The 19,001-nt window shown below is 46.2% G+C and overlaps 2 protein-coding genes across 2 annotated transcripts in view; one reads left to right on the top strand and one right to left on the bottom strand.

Annotated features, from left to right (window-relative positions):
- Nucleotides 1-12,853, top strand: part of Afg3l2 (AFG3 like matrix AAA peptidase subunit 2) — a 45,183-nt gene extending 32,330 nt beyond the window's left edge. Inside the window, exons 13-17 of the mRNA XM_085833482.1 lie at nucleotides 2,175-2,285; nucleotides 3,566-3,681; nucleotides 7,681-7,881; nucleotides 9,777-9,971; nucleotides 11,656-12,853. Coding sequence (XP_085689608.1) covers nucleotides 2,175-2,285; nucleotides 3,566-3,681; nucleotides 7,681-7,881; nucleotides 9,777-9,971; nucleotides 11,656-11,898 — 866 coding nt within the window. The 3' untranslated portion in view covers nucleotides 11,899-12,853. The remainder of the gene's footprint in view (nucleotides 1-2,174; nucleotides 2,286-3,565; nucleotides 3,682-7,680; nucleotides 7,882-9,776; nucleotides 9,972-11,655) is intronic.
- A 1,548-nt stretch (nucleotides 12,854-14,401) lies between these two features.
- Nucleotides 14,402-19,001, bottom strand: part of Tubb6 (tubulin beta 6 class V) — a 12,191-nt gene continuing 7,591 nt past the window's right edge. The window contains exon 4 of the mRNA XM_021150156.2: nucleotides 14,402-15,842. Coding sequence (XP_021005815.1) covers nucleotides 14,776-15,842 — 1,067 coding nt within the window. The 3' untranslated portion in view covers nucleotides 14,402-14,775. The remainder of the gene's footprint in view (nucleotides 15,843-19,001) is intronic.

Raw genomic sequence — 19,001 nt, 5'->3', positions numbered from 1 at the left:
TAAAATCAAGTATAGAGAAAGTACAAAAGCAAAGTAGATAAGAAGGGAAAGAAAAACAAAAGTTTTACCAACATACGTGTGCACACACATACACATGTACACAGTGATTAAATCAGAACAGTAGTGCCATGCGTGTGGCTTCCCTTTTTGTGTCCCTAGGGCCTCTACTATCTGTGGTTACCTTTGCCGGCTGCTGGCTGTGTTGGTGTACCCCACTTCACAGACCTCCGAACTTCATCCACTGGGGTTCTAAGGGTCTAGCTGCAGGCTGGAGGCTTCGCAAGGGTATTGAGGGTTGAGGGAGGAATCTGCACAGGCACCTTTCAAAGCCCCCAGTGCTCATCATCAGCTGGCGTGGTGGGGCTGTGGATGTCAGGTTGTCATTGGAGGGCTGGTGTGCTTGACCTCTGCAGCAGAGAGCAGCTGGTAAATGGTCCCAGGGTTTGATCTGCCTGCCCCTGCAGGTCCAGTGCTCTCAGACTCCCACTATCCTCAGTAAGTGACGTCTTCTTCCCGTGTGCTCCTGCTGCAGACAACGCTCTCAGCCCGCACTGCTGCCTGCACTGTGTTTTGTTTGATTGTTAGCTCCTGGTCCTCTTATTCACTACAACTTCCTTCCAGAGCTGTGGCTCACTCACCCTGGGACTGTGGCAGGTTGAGTCAAGTCCTGACTAGTTATAGTTCTGTGTTCTCAGTCCACTGGGAAAGCACAAATGTAAAAACTGGGTTCCTTCCAAGATGGCTCTTGACTGTTCCAGGTCATGGAATAGGATTCTTCTCTTCTGCTGAAAGAGCCATTGTCTCATCAAACCTTGCCACCAAGATAGATGGTGCGAGGCCTGTGGGTAGCACTGCCCATCTCTTCACACATGCTGCCTTCTGGAGGAGGCTTCTGCTTCTGCTGTCTTGGGAGCTGCACTGCTGGAGCAGTGACCTTCATGGCCTGGTTTCCCCTATGTCCCCTTCTGTGTTCTGCGTCTCAGCTGGGATGTCAAGACCTTTGTGACTTTGTGACTCTGTCTTTCTATCTTTTCAGTAAATCCCATTTTTTTTACCCTTAGAATCTTCTCCTTCAGAGGGGCAGTTTCTGTGGGTCACCTTACTCAGAAGTACTAGACTGTTTAAAACTTATTTATTTAGCACATGTTGTAGCTTATTTGTGTTAATGTATATTTAATCTGAAAAATCCACGTAAAGCCATTGGCAAAACAAGCGTTTGACAAGCTTCACATTATGTAAATTTAGTTTGTTAGCCAAACAGATTATTTTAATGTATTTTTTATATGTCGTATAAGCATGTTGTCTAACATTTCTGAAAGTTGTTTTCTCAGCAAAGATGGGTGAAACTAAGAAAATTAATGAACATTTAAAAATATTGTCATTGGGCTGGAGAGATGGCTCAGTGACTGCTCTCCCAGAGCTCCTGAGCTCAGTTCCCAGCAACCACATGGTGGCTCACAACCATCTGTCCTGGGATCTGATGCTCCCTTCTGTCATGCAAGCACACATGCGAGAGAGCACTCATGTTCATAAATTACATAAATAAATCTTTTTTTAAAGGGTTTATTTATTGCTATATGTAAGTACACTGTAGCTGTCCTCAGACACATCAGAAGAGGGCATCAGATCCCATTACAGATGGTTGTGAGCCATCATGTGGTTGCTGGGATTTGAACTCAGGTCCTCTGGAAGAGCAGTCAGTGCTCTTAACCACAGAGCCATCTCTCCAGTCCATATATAAATAAATCTTAAAAAAGAAAATGAAAAAAGCACCAGCTGCCCTTCCAGAGGACTCAGGTTCTATTCCCAGCACCCACCCAGCTAACAACAATCTGTAACTCCAGCTCCAGGTGGTCTAGCGCCCTATTCTGGTCTCTGTTGACACTGCATGCAGTTGGTGCACAGACATACATGTAGGCAAAACACGCAGACACATAAATAAAATAAAATGTTAAAGATGCTATCATAGTTTGGCTATTACATGAACCATATCATCTATTAACAAAATAGTTTTCTGAAGTTACCTGTTTATTACTGATCCTCTCATTTTAGCTCCCAGGGCCAAGAGTACATAGCTTGTACTCAGTACTAGAGTAGCTCAGGGTCTTACAAACACTTGACGTGATCTGTGTGACTGGTCAGTTTGAGCATGATGTTGTCTGCTCATTTTGTAGGCGCTGATGTTGCCAATGTCTGCAATGAAGCCGCTTTGATTGCTGCAAGACACCTTTCAGATGCCATTAATGAGAAGCACTTCGAACAAGCGATTGAGCGAGTGATTGGAGGTAAGGCAGCTGAGTATAACTCCGGTCAAAAGGATGGTGGTAGTCAAGGTGATAGGTGGGGTGTGACTGTAATCCCAGCACTCAGAAGGTGAGAGGAGACTATCAGGTTTGAGCCCAGCTCATGAAAGGAATCTCCACTCCATGATTTCTCTGTTTTCGTAAGAGCTACCAAAAAAGTATATCCATTGTAATATATCCATGTAGCCTTGGGGCTTGCCACGCTATCTCCAGACACGCTGCCTCTGTGAACCAAAGTCTCATGCTTTGTAATAATGTGGCATACTGAGACAGGGAGGAAGCCTGTGATGAACTATGAGGGGATTGTTTGTAAACTCAGATACACGTGCAGGAAGGTTAGGGGTTATAGCATAATGGTGGAGTTCCTGCTTAGTGCACACAGCGCTGGGTTCCATCTCCAGCACCCCAAAAGGAAACGTGTGAGGAGACAGAAGGTGCACTAACTCATCCTTAGTGACTTTGACCCTGGTAGCCTTGGGATACACGTGTCTTAGGTTATTGAGAGCATAGCTTCCTCCCTCCCCTCCCCTCCCCGTCCCCCTCAGATGAATTACTTTAAACAAAGCAGAACACTTGAGGTGATAATTTGCCCGCCACAGAATGCGCACTATTAAGGTTTACAATTATAGATCATGGTATAAAATGAGGCTTGGAGTCTGCCTCTCTGCAGGCTGGAAAAAGCTGAAATTGCAGATCTTTGAGCTCTGTAGTTGGTATTGAACTCTTACACAGGATCATTTGGACTATGGATTGGGAACTGGCCTTCCTAAAGTGTTTCTTGACATAGTCCTTCATCCCATAAACTGTCTGGCCTGTGTGATGGCCTGGCCTGCTTTGAGTGGGATTTCAGGTCTTTCACTGGCATTGTCTTTCCTGTCCTCTGCCTTCCACTGCCAGCAGACAGCAAGTGTCCTTGTTGTCCCAGGACTTGAGGGTTCTGCATAACAAAACCAGGCAGACGACTCTGCCGAACTTCTGTCTTTCCATGAGTTTCATGTCTCACGTGACCTAAATGCAGAATTATATTTACCCAAAAAAGGTGTGTGGCTTAAGAGTGAGCCTGGGGCAGAGATGAGAAATACATTTTTGTTGCAGTTGGATATATTTTAGACTCTGCCCCTAGTCTGATTTGGGGCAGGAAGTTTAGGCAGCCTAGTTGTTATGTCTTAGGTAAGGAGGTGTATAGTACCGTGTTGCTATTTTTTAATGTTATTTAATGTCATTGTCACTAAAACAGTGGTTTGGGGTTTTGTTATTGTTAGGCTTGGAGAAAAAAACCCAAGTTCTGCAGCCTGAGGAGAAGAAGACGGTGGCTTACCACGAAGCAGGCCACGCGGTCGCTGGCTGGTATCTGGAGCATGCAGACCCACTCTTAAAGGTGCCGCAGCGTACATTCAGTAGGCGAGCCAGCTCAGTATAGAAGCAGTGGCCGAAAGGGAGTGCACTCACTCAAGAAATAACAAACAGTGTAGCTTTGGAGGAATGTAGCAGAAACTACTGAAGGTTGAAGGAGGTACTTACCCCTCCTGCAGACTCCACACACACTTAGACAGCACACTTTCTGTCTGCCGTCCTGGAGACTGAACCTAGGGCCTCATTCATGCTGGGTAAGTGCTCTACCACTGAGCTAGCCCTAGCCCTCTTAAAATTTTATCTTATCTTACTTTTGAAGTATATGTGGTGTATATGTGTGTTTGTGTTCAGGTGTGTGCACACATATACCTACTCACCTGTGTCCACTTGAATGTAGTAACCAAAGGTCGGTGTTGAGTATCTTTCTCTGTTGCTCTCTACATTACTTTTATCACCATTATCAACATTATCAGCATAGTATCTCACTCACCTGGAGCTCACTGATGCAGCCAGACTGGCTGGCAGCCAGGCCCAGGGATCCTCCTGTCTCTGCCTTCTGAGTGCTAGGATTATAGGCATCACATCCGGTGGGTGCTGGGGATCTGAATTCAGGTCCTGATGCTTGCACAGCAGTCACTTTAGTGACTGCCCCGCTCCCACTCTCTTTACTTTTTCTTTCAAGGTGGAGTCTCACTAAGCTTCCAGGTTGTGCTGGAACTCACTCTGTAGCAAGGCAGGCCTTGAGTTTTCCGTTTCAGCCTCTGGAGGATCCTAGAGTGAGGCCTGTGCTGCTATGCCTGGTTCAGAAAGCCACAGCCAGAAAGTAGCCAAAGGCAGAGCAGCGTTGGGAGAGAGCTGACCTACAGTAAGCAGCTTTGGCAGTGGTCTGAGGGGCTTCTGTAATTACGCCACAGTGGCCATCTTGAGATGGCTGAGAAGAGAGTTCAGAATTCCAAAAATACTTAACAGGAACATTCTAGAAACAAATAGTGCAGTGTTGAAACCCAGATCTGATAGGAACTGACCATATCTGGCGGTCTGATAGAACTGTGTGTGGAATGGGGAATCTCCAGAGATCCTGGCCAGAACACAAGCAGAGGCTAGTGAGGTCTCCCTCTTGTAAGCTTTCAGCTGCACTGTGATGTCAGAAGATGGTTCTGGGGTCAGCTGCAAGAGGAGCAGCAGAGGGGGTAACATTCACATACACAGAAAACGCCTGAGGAATCCACAGAGACGCCACTAGAATTAATGGGTTAAGAGATGTGCAGAATCCAGGGCGAATATACAAAGATCTGTGGTATCTTTGTATTTGTTAATGGATAATTGGAAAATAAATTTTTGTTTAATTTTAAGTTTTTTTTTGAAAATGCAAGGTTTAGCCAAGTATAGTAGCCCATACCTTTAATCCCTTCATGTTCATGTAGAGGCAGGTATATCTCTAGTAATTTGAGGCCAGCCTGATCTACATAGCAAGTTCTAGGTCATCAACAACTGCATAGTGAAACCCTATCTCAAAAAAAGAAAAAAAATTTCAATTGCATTTTCAATAGATTCTCAACACATAAAATATAAATTTAAGAAAATATAGGGCCTATACCTTGAATTAAGGTATAATTAAAAGTGCATTCTGTTTATAGAATCGTATGCTGTTTCTTCCCAAACTGACCTGTAGCCTCATTGCAGTCTGTTAGGAGCATTCCGTAACATTCTTTTGCGGAGCCTAGGGCTTTACACATGCTAGGCAAACACTCCAAGTCTCAGCCACACTCTCAGCCCAAGTAGGCTTTCATTGTTAGCTGAACTAAGGTTTTTTGGAGATACTGCTAGAACAGGGGGAACAGCGAGGTGGGAGGATGACACTGCCCAACTGTCAGACTGTACACTGCTGCAGTAAGTAAAGCCTGTGGCACTGGGGAGGGGACAGGTGAGGTCGCCTGGCAGCAGAGGCCACATCCCTCCTGACAACTCTCAAGGTGGGAATTGGGAGTGATGGTGCATACCTGTCATCATGCACTGGGGCTGGAGCAGGACGATCTCCAGGGGGTTTAAGGTCATCTCCGACTTTTGAGGTCAGTCTTGCCTTTTGAGACTCTAGCTTCATAAAGTGAAAAGAAGAGGGAGAGACGGAAGGAAGGAAGGACTGTCTTCTTACGTGTGATTCTGATAACTCTGGGCTCATAGGAAAAGTAAACATTAACCCTTACATCACAGGCCAGAAAGTTAATGGATTAGAAAAGCTAAAATGTAAAATGATAAAACTTCTCACAGAATATGTAGACATTTTCTTGGAACACAAAAAGCATAAACTGAAAAAAGAAGGTTGGTGAATGGGTGGGCAGGATGGCTCAGTGGGAGCTTGCCACCAAACGTGACAGTTGTAGTTCAGTCCTAAGAGCCACATGATGGAGAATAAGAGAACATACTCTTATATGCACACAGCCACACCTACACAGAATCAATCAATCAATCAATCAATGAAAAGGGAGAGCTTATAGATGGGACCTAATTAAAATTTAAAACAGTTATTGAGGTCTAGGCATGGTATCACATGCCTGTAATCTTAGCATTTGAGAGGCAGAGACAAGAGGATTTTAAATTTATGGCCAGTCTGGGCTACCTAAAGAGACCAGCACTACTAGAGGGTGTCACTCAGTGGCAGAGCATATGACCAGCATGCAGAATGAGCCCAGTCTGGGCACAGAATAAGACCCCCAACTCAAGCAAAACAAATGACTTAGAGAATGCCATGAAGAAATGTAAAAGGTGCGTAGGCACATGGTAGAACATTCAAGAGGTACAGGCAAGAAGATCTGAAAATTCAGGTCAGCCTGGGTTGTATATGGACTTCCTGTCTTAAAAATGTAATCATTTAAAGGGGAGGGGAGAAAAGGCCACATTCTGAAATATTTGCAGTAAAAATGTGTGACAGAGGAGTTAGATCTGGAAAAACAAGTCTTAAAGTTGACACAGGAAAGCAGTGGGCAAGATTTGCATAGGCTTTATGGAATGGGACATAAGAACTGACATCAAGCCAAGAAACTGCAAAGGAGTCCTAACTTGATACAGAGCCACTTAGGCTGTGTGCACTGCTGACGGGGCTGGGCTGTCGGGGTAAATGGCTCTGTGTGCTGGCTTCTAAGTGATCAAATGGTCCTCGCCCAAGACGGGTGAGAATAGACTCCACACAAGAGTTTTTCTGCTGTATTTATAGTGTCAGTAAGCTGTCCATCAAAAGTGAACTGGAAACTGTGTGTGTGGTAGCGGGGGACACTGGTGCTTGTCATCCCAGCACTTTGGAGGCTGGAGCAGTATGATTAACGTGCCATGAGTTCAAGGCCAGCTCTGGAAACTGCAAGACTTTATCTCAAAAAACAGAATAGATACCTGATGTGTTTATCAGTGGCATGCTATAAAGCTGTAAACATGAATAAGCAGGCTGTTAGTATAAACAATATGGATGACCAGACCCAAGGTACGCTTTGTGCAGTGGCACTCACATGCCGTTCTAGCAAGGACAGACTTGTCTGTAAGTGTACATGAGCTAGCTTGGGGCTCTGTGTGGCAGCGGTGGGGTACAGTGGCCCCCATTTTATAGATTAGTTGTGGTTGGAAGTCGTTTATAAAACTGTTTTATGCTTAGAGTGGTTAAAACTTTATATAGAGAGCTCCTCCTTCAATACAGTTAATTTCTAAAGAAAACAGAGCTCACCTAGTTTCCTAAGAGTGATCTGGAAGGCCAGTTGTCAGCTCTTGAGCATCTTGGCCCTTTTGTCCTCTGAGACGGTTGTGCAGGAGGCGAGCCAGTGCTGTGGTCTGCCAGAGGAGACCCCAGGCAGCCTTCACTGAGACTGATTGTAGTTAGCCTTTACCTAGGGCAGACATGCTTTCTGGGCCTAACTCTCGGGTTAGGCGGTTCCTCGCCTGGTCATTGCAGCCCAGCACTGTGCTGCCCTTTCATCAGGGAGTGTCCGTGCAGACACTCTGCTTGGGACTGCATTGGCAGTGTGTGCTTCCTGCTCCCCAGGTCTCCATCATCCCGCGTGGCAAGGGGCTGGGCTATGCTCAGTACTTGCCCAAGGAGCAGTATCTGTACACAAAGGAGCAGCTGCTGGACAGGATGTGCATGACTCTGGGCGGCCGTGTCTCTGAGGAGATCTTCTTCGGGAGAATTACAACCGGTGCCCAGGACGACTTGAGGAAGGTTACCCAGAGTGCCTATGCCCAGGTGAGTCTGCAGCTGGGCCTCTGCCTCCTTTTCTTACCTGCCTGGGAATTAGCCTTTGCGGGTTGCTGAAGTGACATGGTGTTTCACTGAGTAAGGTTTCTGCAGCAGAGAGTCTTAGATCTACTGTCTGTCGGCTGCAGACATGACGCAGAGGACCCAAGCTTTTATCCCAGAGCTCATGTTGGGCAGCTTACAACTGCCCATAACTCCAGATCAGATCTGACCCCTTTGACCTGTAAGGGGCACCAGAACTCATGGGTAAAGAATTGTACAGATACAAACATAGAACTAAAAAAAAAAAATTCCACTTTAGAATAATAAGTTACAGAAGAAAAAATTGTGCCATAGTCTTCAAAGTTTTCCCTTAGGGTCCGGCATGTAATGCTTAGGTAGTTTAAAATTTATTTTTCAGAATGTTTATTTTTTGAGATAGGATCGCATGTAGCTCAGGCTAGTTCTCACTTGCTAAGTAGCTGAATGGAACCTTGAATCATCAGGGTTTCAGCATGTGCTGCAATGTCCAGCTGTAAAGTTTTAATTTTTAAAAGAGCATTTTATTGTCACTTGAGGTATATGAGTGCCTTGGCTGGGTGCATGCACATAGACCACATGTGTGCCTAGTGCCCTTGAAGGTCAGCAGAGGGCGTTGGACTTCCTAGAACTGATGTGTCAGAGAATTGTGAGCTGCCACGTGGATGCTGGGAACATCCCTGCTCCTCTCTCTAAAAGCCTTCAAGTTTACTTTGTAAGCTCCATGTCCTCACAGCAGTTTGACAACTGAACTGGGGACTTTCCTGCACCTGTCCCTTGTCACTCCCCAGGCCCCCAGGCAGCAGCTTCTCTCCTTTCCTGACTCTAACTGTTTCTGCCTTCTTCAGCTTCTACCACAGGCTGCCACTGCCCAGCAGCAGGCTCTTTGCTTTGGGCTGACCTGGGTGGCTCCTTAGGGAACTGTTCTCCACTGACGCAGCTCTTGCCCTGTCCTTCATGTCTTCTTTGAAAGTAATATTTTCTAACTAGTTTTTATTAATGTTACATTTCCCCCTAAGATATTATTGCTTATAATTTGCTCTTATTTCTGTCTACTCTTTGTAAAAAGTATTTTTTTCTCCTGTGTACTTTTTCCTGCTTTCTAGCACCATGTGAGCCTTGTGTTTGATTCATGGGTTCCTTTCTGCTTCCCCCTGGTGGCCTCATTTCTGGAACAGTGAGTGGGTCACAGTTTGCTCTGCTGCGGACCTGCCTTTCCATCCCGCTTGTCTCCTCGGGAAGCATCATTCTACATCTTCTTTCTTCTTCTCACAGTAACTTCACAAGGCGTCCGCTTCTCCATCCTGATCTCAGGAGTGGGAGGGCGAGGATGCGGGGAAGTGGGGAAGCCTGTGCTTTCCCTGGCTCTGGAACTGGAGTCACAGACAATAGAGAGCCTCCATGGAGGTGCTGGGAACTGAACCTGGGTCCTCGGGACGAGCATGCAGTGTTCTTCATTCACCACTGGGCCATCTCCAGCCCTGGTCCTGGGCTTTCCCTCCAGAAGCTTCTCCCTCACGCAGTGCTGTGTAGTGTGGGAGCCTCACGTGAGTCACGGTGCATCAGCCTCTCCGTGTGGTCCCTCATGCAGATGTCATCCTGTGTCCCACGTTCTCGGGTTGCGACCGTGTGTTCACAGGGAGAACTTTTTGGCAGTTTGCTCACATCAAGAGCTTCTAGCCCTTCACTTCCCTCACAGGTAGAGGAGCCTTCGGGCTTCAGTGCTGGTGCTGGTGCCCAGTGTTTCCTGAACACACAGGATGAACTTATCGTACTGCACCTTTGCTCACTCTGCCAGCCCCTGGTGTGAGTCTTAAGGTGAAGGTCCTCTGTCGTCTAACCTATTAGTCCTGGATCCTTTTCAGATTGTTCAGTTTGGCATGAACGAGAAAGTGGGGCAGATCTCCTTTGACCTCCCACGACAGGGGGACATGGTGTTAGAGAAGCCTTACAGTGAGGCCACTGCACGGATGATAGACGATGAAGTGAGGATACTCATCAGCGATGCCTACAGAAGGACGGTGGCTCTTCTCACAGAGAAGAAGGCTGACGTGGAGAAGGTAGGTGCCTGCGTACAGATGAGCCTCTGAGCATGTGCACGTGTACACACCTGTACAAATGTCAATCAGATGATAATTCTGTGGAGTTGGTTCTCTTCTTCCATCTTTTGTGGGCCTAGGAGTTTAATTGAGGTCATCAAGGTTGCTCAGCTAGTGTCTTTACCTGCTGAGCCTTCTTGCCAGCCTTGTTTATTTTTTGAGACAGGATTTTGCTATGTAACCCTGGCTGGCCTGGAACTCATTATGTAGACCAGGCTGGCACCAATCTTGTTAGGCTTCCCCTGCCTCTGCCTCCTGAGTACTGGAATTAGAGGGGTGAGTCCCCCATGTGGCGTCCTGCGATGGTTTAGTGCCTTCTTCACTTTGAGCTAAGTGTCCTCCCTGTGGCTGGGGAACAGAAGCGGGAACTGTTCTGGTTCTCGTGTTAGATGAGGGGAGGCTTTAAACAACTGCTTTAGGCCAGCCTCGTTCCCAGGGAGCTTTGCCAGAGCCCGTGAGCCAAGTAGTTAAAATGAGAAGCTGCCAGAATCAAAATGGCTCTCTGTGCTGGCCTAGAGGATGCCGACATAATGGAGGTGAGTGGGGAGGGGTGCACTTACCATACCCTACCTAGATACGTGTCCTTACAGTAGATAGCAAGTGAGTGTTTGGTGAAGGGAAGATGTGTTGAATGGGGTAAGGATCCTGAAACACTGGATTCTAGAAGTACTTTCTGACCCAACAGAGAAAAGAAAGCAATGAAGAGAATTGAGCCAGCCAGGGAGTAGTCTACTTCGAGGAGAGGGCTGAGGGCTTTGCTCAGGGCCTAGCTGTGGAGGAAGGACTTGGCAGGTTGTCTGAGGTTCTTCTTCCAGATAAGGGAACTGGCTACCACAGTACCAGCTAAGCCTCCAGCTTCCTCAGGTACCTAGAGTCAACTATGCAACTATGTGCATTCCTTATTACAGCTATATAATCCTCAATTGTATACATGTGCCCTGATTTATGAGACATGTTCTGTTATCTTAGGTTCTTTTTTATCTTTTGTTTGTTTTTGTTTTAAAGATTTATTTATTATATCTAAATATACTGGTGCTGTCTTCAGACACACCAGAAGAGGGCATCAGATCCCATTACAGATGGTTGTGAGCCACCATGTGGTTGCTGGGAATTGGACTCAGGACCTCTGGAAGAAGAGCAATCAGTGCTCTTACCTACTGAGCCATCTCTCCAACCCTTTTTTATTTTATTTTATTTATTTGTTTGTTTGTTTATTTATTTATTTATTTATTATATGTAAGTACGCTGTCCTCAGACACTCCAGAAGAGGGCGCCAGACCTCGTTACGGATGGTTGTGAGCCACCATGTGGTTGCTGGGATTTGAACTCTGGGCCTTCGGAAGAGCAGTCGGGTGCTCTTACCCACTGAGCCATCTCACCAGCCCTTATTTTATTTTTTAATATTAGAGTTTTCTGATGTGTATGAGTGTTTGCCTGAATGTATGTGTGTGCACAATGCGCATGTCTGGTGCTCTCAATGACCAGAAGTGGGGATTAAACCCCTTGGAACTAGAGTTATGAAATGGTGGTTTGCTGGGAACTGAACTCGGGTCCTCTGCAAGTGCTCTGATCATTTCTGTAAGTAGAAATCTTACCTTTTAGGTAGATTTGCTCAGTAACTTAGTGGGAACTGCTTGTATTTCAGGTCGCTCTCTTACTGTTAGAAAAGGAAGTCCTAGACAAGAATGACATGGTTCAGCTTCTCGGTCCCAGACCATTTACAGAAAAGTCCACATATGAAGAATTTGTGGAAGGCACTGGCAGCTTAGACGAGGACACTTCTCTTCCTGAAGGCCTTAAAGATTGGAACAAGGAGCGGGAGAAGGAGGAGAAGAAGGAGAAGGAGAAGGAGAAGGAGGAGCCGCTGAATGAGAAGGTTGTCAGCTAGGCTGGGGGCTGCAGGCCCCTTTGCTTTGTCCTCCCAGGGCTTCAGTCTGAACAAGGGCCCTGCTGCAGAACCAGCAGCCGAGTCAGCCAGAGTCAGCCAGGCGGAGAAGATGGTCTCCATTACAGCTGAGGGCAGCAGCAACTGCAGCAACTGCCCAGGGCTGGGAAGGAGACTTCCTCAGCCTCGCCCTCACGAACAGTGGCTGGAACAGGAGAGACAGCACCATCTGCTGAGGCCTGTCCCGGGGGAGACTTTTCCTACCACCCTCTCTTCATTCCTCCTGTGACATCTCTGCAGACGTACTGTGAAATTCAGTTGGAGTCCTAATAAGAATATTTTGATTCAACCAAATATTTTCAAATTTGAATTCAGATCACTTGTTGCTGTTTTAATGGAATGGTTTTCTATAGAGAACTGTACCATATTTAAAAACATGAATGTATTATGTAAATATGGAGTCTTTATATCAGAAATAAAGGTGGACATTGCACTTTTTTCCTGAGCATATGAAGGGTTGCCATGCTGTGCTTATGTAGAAAACATAATGTCAAGGAGTTAAGTGTGCTTTGTCTTGGAGATGGACTCCTCAAAAGCTCACCTTGCTGGTCTCATCAGCTCCCACAGAAACCCGCAGCCTTCCAGATTCATGCCCCGACCAGTACTGTTGGATCCAGGAGCCAGTCATCGGGAGCAGCTGTGGTAACTGCATCAGCTAGGTTCCCCCTGAGCTGTCACGACTAAGTGGACATTGTGCCATCTAGGCTACACTGCCCTGAACCATCCGAGTTCAGAGAGGCGATGGTGGGTCAGGGTGTGTGCTGGAGGTGTGCTGGGAACTGTTGCTCTTGTCGGTCACCAGGAGAGGGTTACACGGATGGCACAGTGACGATTGACTCATCTTCAAATGAGATTTTGAGCTTCGAGGTAATAGCTAATTTTGTTTTGTTTTTGGGTTTTTTGTTGTTGTTTTGTTTTTGTTTTTTTGGTTTTTTTCATAGCCCTGGCTGTCCTGGAACTCACTCTGTAGACCAGGCTGGCCTTGAACTCAGAAATCCCCCTGCCTCTGCCTCCCGAGTGCTGGGATTAAAGGCATGCGCCACCACTGCCTGGCTAATTTTAAAAATCAGATTTACTGTGCAGACCAGGCTGGCCTAGATGTCATTATGCACTGAACTTACAGCAATCCCTCTGCTTTGGCTTTTGTTTGTTCGTTTGTTGTTTTTTAGAGATTGATTCATTTTTATCTTTTTATGTGTGGGTATAATGCCTGAATTTATGTCTGTGTACTACCTGCATGCCTGTTGCCTGAGGACAGAAGAGAGTATTAGATCTCCTCAGACCACAATTATAAACAGTTGCGAGCTGCCCTGGGTCCTATGAAGAACAGCCAGTATCCTTAATGTCCCTCCAGCTTTTAGCACTTGTAAGTGGCATGTGCCTGTGAGTGGAGGTACCTACCCATATTAGCTGGACAGTCCACCAGATCCCCTGGAGGATGCTGGGATTTGCAAGAGCCATGCACCCAACTCCCAGCTTTGTTTTTGAGTACTGGGATTCTAGAGTGAGCCAATATGCCTGGCCATTTTATTCTTTTATCTGCATCCTGTAAAAACATTCCAGCTCGCCTAGTGCATTGTTTATGTGGGGGACAATGTCCTTTAGGCATACAGAATACAGTGGCATCCCTGGGGTCATCTTCCAGTGGATATAGGAGCTATTCTTGATAGTGTATGCTCCAGCCCAAGCTGCTTTGCATGCATCTAGGCACCTCAGCTCTCACCAGCATATCTGCTCTGCCTGGTCAGTTGCAGAAGGACCACACTATACCTCATTTTCTCCCCACTTGATGCTTTTGGGAGGTTGTTCAATGGGGATTGTCTCACGTCCGTAAGGCCTATTTAGTCACGTGGGTATTTTAGTGGTAGATGAACTGTTACCAGACTTGGGGTCCTTGACAGAGAAGCAGTAATTCAATTTGAGCCTCTCTTGTGGAAGGGAAATAACTGACCAGGTTGCTTCTAGAACAATGGAAGAAATGTCCTTCAGTGGCTTGTAGAGTGGCCAGTTCTTAGCTCCCCTGAAGGAACTCAAGTTTCAAGCAGGTAGAGCTGAGACTGTGGGTCCTGACAAGTGTCCAAGGGTTCTCCTGCCCTCATGTGTTCCCCACCTGCCACACACTAACAGAGGTGCCAGCAGATGCCAGGTTCTGGCAAGCCTAGGGGCAGGAGAGTGGTGTTTCTCTTGTGCTGGAAGAATGACAGAAGTTTGCACGTGTGGGGATGTCAGTGGTACCCACCTCACCCTTGCCCTCTTCTGCACAGGGATGGGAATGGCAAGGTTTAGCCGTGTGGTAGGTAGCAGTTGAAGCCTGACCCCCACACAGCAGGCCCTACTCCAAACAGCTATTTCCAGGATAGATGTGATGTTCTGGTATCTCACAAAATAGATATCTGAAAAATGAGACTACATAACAGTGCTTTGATGAAGTTCAAGAGACCAATGATCAGGTTTAGCATTTTATTACGAATGGATTGTCATAAAGTTCCATAGTGTGCATTCACTTAAGGCAACACTGTGTGGCTTTAGTTTTTATCACCAAGGATGAAAAAACAAATCCCTATTCTAACTCTGATTGGGGTGGGAAGGGGGCTTGACAAAAGGTGGTCACTTTCTTTAGACCTGTATGACCCCCTACTTTGCTTTCAGGGTTCCTATATAAGATCTCCCTGGTCTGCTGGGACTGTTCCAGGTAACCTGGAGAACAGTGTGGTACATTTGGTTTGAGAGGGGCCAGTGACATGCTTAGACCAGGGCACCATTCCCACACCATCAGGGCTAAGAAAAGAGCAGATGTACACTGTAGCATCTTATGGCTCCCTATTCATTGATCTCTTCTTCATCCTCGTCTTCAAATGCCTCTTCGCCATCATTGACCGTGGCGTCCTGGTACTGCTGGTACTCGGACACCAGGTCATTCATGTTACTCTCGGCCTCGGTGAACTCCATCTCGTCCATGCCCTCGCCGGTGAACCAGTGCAGGAAGGCCTTGCGGCGGAACATGGCCGAGAACTGCTCGGAGATGCGCTTGAATAGCTCCTGGATGGCAGTGCTATTGCCAATGAAGGTGGAGGCCATCTTCAGGCCCCGTGGTGGGATGTCGCACACGGCTACCTTGACATTGTTGGGGATCCACTCCACAAAGTAGCTGCTGTTCTTGTTCTGGATGGCCAGCATCTGCTCGTCCACCTCCTTCATGGACATGGGGCCCCGGAAGACAGTGGCAACGGTCAGGTAGCGGCCATGGCGTGGGTCACAGGCAGCCATCATGTTCTTGGCATCGAACATCTGCTGTGTGAGCTCAGGCACTGTCAGGGCACGGTACTGCTGACTGCCCCGGGCTGTGAGGGGGGCGAAGCCGGGCATAAAGAAGTGGAGACGTGGGAATGGCACCATGTTCACAGCCAGCTTGCGCAGGTCGGCGTTGAGTTGGCCAGGGAAACGCAGTGATGTGGTGACACCGCTCATGGTGGCGGATACCAAGTGGTTGAGGTCCCCGTAAGTGGGTGTGGTCAGCTTGAGCGTGCGGAAGCAGATGTCATAGAGGGCCTCGTTGTCGATGCAGTAGGTCTCGTCGGTGTTCTCCACCAGCTGGTGCACCGACAATGTGGCATTGTAGGGCTCCACCACGGTGTCTGAGACCTTGGGTGACGGCATGACGCTGAAGGTGTTCATGATGCGGTCCGGGTACTCCTCTCGGATCTTGCTGATGAGCAGTGTGCCCATGCCTGAGCCCGTGCCACCGCCCAGCGAGTGCGTGAGCTGGAAGCCCTGAAGACAGTCGCAATGCTCACACTCCTTGCGCACCACATCCAGCACCGAATCCACCAGCTCCGCGCCCTCCGTGTAGTGACCCTTGGCCCAGTTGTTCCCGGCACCCGTCTGTCCTGCAAGGTAGCAAAATTCCAAAAGGGAATATCAGTGACCTGCTTTCTCCCATCAGTATTTTTTTTCAGTGAAAGAGACCCGGAGCAAAGGACCAGAAACCAGGCTGTAACAGGGACCCATCACGGTGCCTAGAAGGCAGGTGAGCAAGCACTTCTTCAGACAGGCCAACTATACATCCAGGGACTGGGGTTCTGTTCATTAAAAGAGTACACTTTATACGCTGAGGCCCTGATTCACCTGGAATCAACCTTAGGGCATTAGATTAAACAATATAAAATTTTAAGCCGGGCGTGGTGGCACACGCCTTTAATCCCAGCACTCGGGAGGCAGAGGCAGGTGGATTTCTGAGTTCGAGGCCAGCCTGGTCTACAAAGTGAGTTCCAGGACAGCCAGGGCTATACAGAGAAACCCTGTCTCAAAACACCAAAAAAAAAAAAAAAAAATTTAAGATACATTTGTCTTGACCTGGTCATGTCACTTTTTTTTGTTTTGAGCCAGTCTGCTATATATATATAGCCATATATATGTGTATATATATATATATATATATATATATATATATATATACACATATATAGCCAGGCTGGTCTCAAACTCATGTAGCTAGCTAGCCCCACCAGGCCAGACTCAGATCTTTTTTTTTTTTTTTTTTTTTGGTTTTTTGAGACAGGGTTTCTCTGTGTAGCCCTGGCTGTCCTGGAACTCACTTTGTAGACCAGGCTGGCCTCGAACTCAGAAATTCGCCTGCCTCTGCCTCCCCAGTGCTGAGATTAAAGGCTTGTGCCACCACGTCCGGCCAGACTCAGATCTTATTTTTAAATAATTTTGGCTCATGGTAAACTTCAAAGAGGATACAATGTATACATCGTAGTTTTGAGCTTTCTGTAATTTGCACTAATCCAAAAATTCAAAACACTTCAAACCCCAAAACTTTCTGAGCATTGATCTGACATCATGAGTGGAAAATTTCATACCTGACTTCATGTGACAGGCCCATCAAAGTGCAGAAGCCCTGAAAACACTGTAGGAACTGCCTTCAGGTTCTATGTATAAAGTATATGAAAACCAATACATGGTCACTATTCCATTTGCAATGAAGCTCCATATATATATATATGTGTGTGTGTGTGTATATATATATATATATATATATATATATATATATATATATATGTAACTATTCTAACACCCCAAAAGTCGGGCTTCAAGGAGTTTTAGATAAAGGATGTTCAACATGTACTATGTACAAACACTTATTTTCTTCTCAAGACAGTAATTTGTTTCAAGACAGGATCCTCTCTATTGTAGCCCTAACTGTCCTGGAACTCTTTGTTAGACCCAGGCTAGCTTCAAACTCACAAAGACCCGCCTTTGCCACCAGGAAAGTCAAGACAGAAGGTGCAAGCCACTGTGCCCAGCTCCAAAACAGTAATGAAGGTCAATGTGAACAGGGCATCTCCCTCGCCGCCCAAGGTTACTTTCTCACATTTTCCTAGGAACTGTTGATTTTGCACCTGTAACTGAAGACCAGCACAGAGGTGGTTCCTGCCCTCTAATTATATCCAGTCCAGTCATGGAAAGGAGCCTAACACACCTCCAAGAGTTCTGAGTCTTATCAAAAGAGTCAGAATGGCTAGCAAAGCCCATCGAGTGGCCAGGGTGTTGTAGAGCGGCTGCTTCAGCCAGCAGGCCTTCTTAACCTTCCTTTACAGAAGAGACTTTGATTGGGAAGGGCTGGTGCCGACATTTGAAACATTCTCTTTCAGTTTCTTTAATCACAAAACTTACATTTATTACTAGAGAAAACATTTCTCCCCAACCTGTAGAAATGCAGACCTATGTGTAATACAAGATATGTATGTAAGTTCATGACGGGATATACTTAATAAGGGTTCGAGGGAGACCCGGGGGAAATGTATTTAGACTCTGCTTTTCTGAGTGCTGTAATGACAATGTGCATCACATGACACTGCTACAAAAACGTTTTTAAAATTGCAAATGACAACATGGTTATAAGGCCTTAGAAATATCTGTATACTTTTCCCAATTAGTTCATATTCATGAGGGCTACATTAAATATTACTTACCCAAATTGGATTAAGGTTTGATGATCATTATACTAGAACAATCATGTCTATATGTACACAGGATGATTTATGCTTTATGTCATTTAATTTTATCTGCAGATGGGGTGGAAGCACATGCCTTTAAATTCCAACACTCAGGGAGCAGATTTCTGAGTTCGAGGCCAGCCTTGTCTACATAGTGAGTTCCAGGACAGCCAGGGCCACACAGAAACCATGTCTTATCTTGAAAGCAAAAAACCAAAACAAAACAAAACAAAAAAACCCCAAAACCCTGCATCATTGCATGCCAAAAATCAAAGGTAATCTTCCAGTAAGATATATTTGCAGGCTAGAGAGATGGCTCAGTGGTTAAGAGTATTAACTGCTCTCGCAGTGGATCTTGGATTGTTTCCTGGTACCCACATGACAGCTCACAACTGTTTAACTCCAGTTCGAGGTTATCTAACGCCCTCTTGTGGTCTCTTCAGGTGCTGCATGCATGTGTACATACATACCTATGTCACTCATACACATGTTAAAAAAAATAACATCTTAAAAAAAATCTTCAAACTCAATAGGCACATTTTATGAGATAATCAAGAGAACATGTAAATATGTCTTTAAGTGAATTACTTTAAATATCAATAGGGCTGGAGAGATGGCTCAGCAGTTAAGAGCACTGGCTGCTCTGTCCTGAGTTCAATTCCCAGCGACCACATGGTGGCTCGCAACCACCTGTAATGGGATCTGATGCCCTCTTCTGGTGTGTCTGAAGACAGCTACAGTGTACTCGCATACATAAAATAAATCTTGAAAATAAATAAATATCATCAGTAACAAGGAGAGTCACTGAATAAGATGCACAGTGGAAAGGCCCTATGACTGCCACAGAAGATGTCTGCCATATGTTAATGGACGTCTCAAGAGGCTTCAGGAGTGTGTATAGCATAATTTCATTTCCAGAACACCACATCACTTGTGTGTACAAACATGTAAGAGTGAGTGTATGTGGAAACCCCATATAAGTTATCTGCCCCAAGCACCTACACTAGTTATCTACCTAAGGCTACAACCTCATGGCCACCGTGGGAC

The sequence above is a fragment of the Mus caroli genome, unplaced genomic scaffold (genome assembly GCF_978045245.1).
Source record: "Mus caroli unplaced genomic scaffold, Mus_caroli_1 scaffold_19, whole genome shotgun sequence".
Classification (NCBI taxonomy): Eukaryota; Metazoa; Chordata; class Mammalia; order Rodentia; family Muridae; genus Mus; species Mus caroli.
Note: the sequence above shows the minus strand (reverse complement) of the source record. Positions and strands in the feature narration are given on the sequence as shown.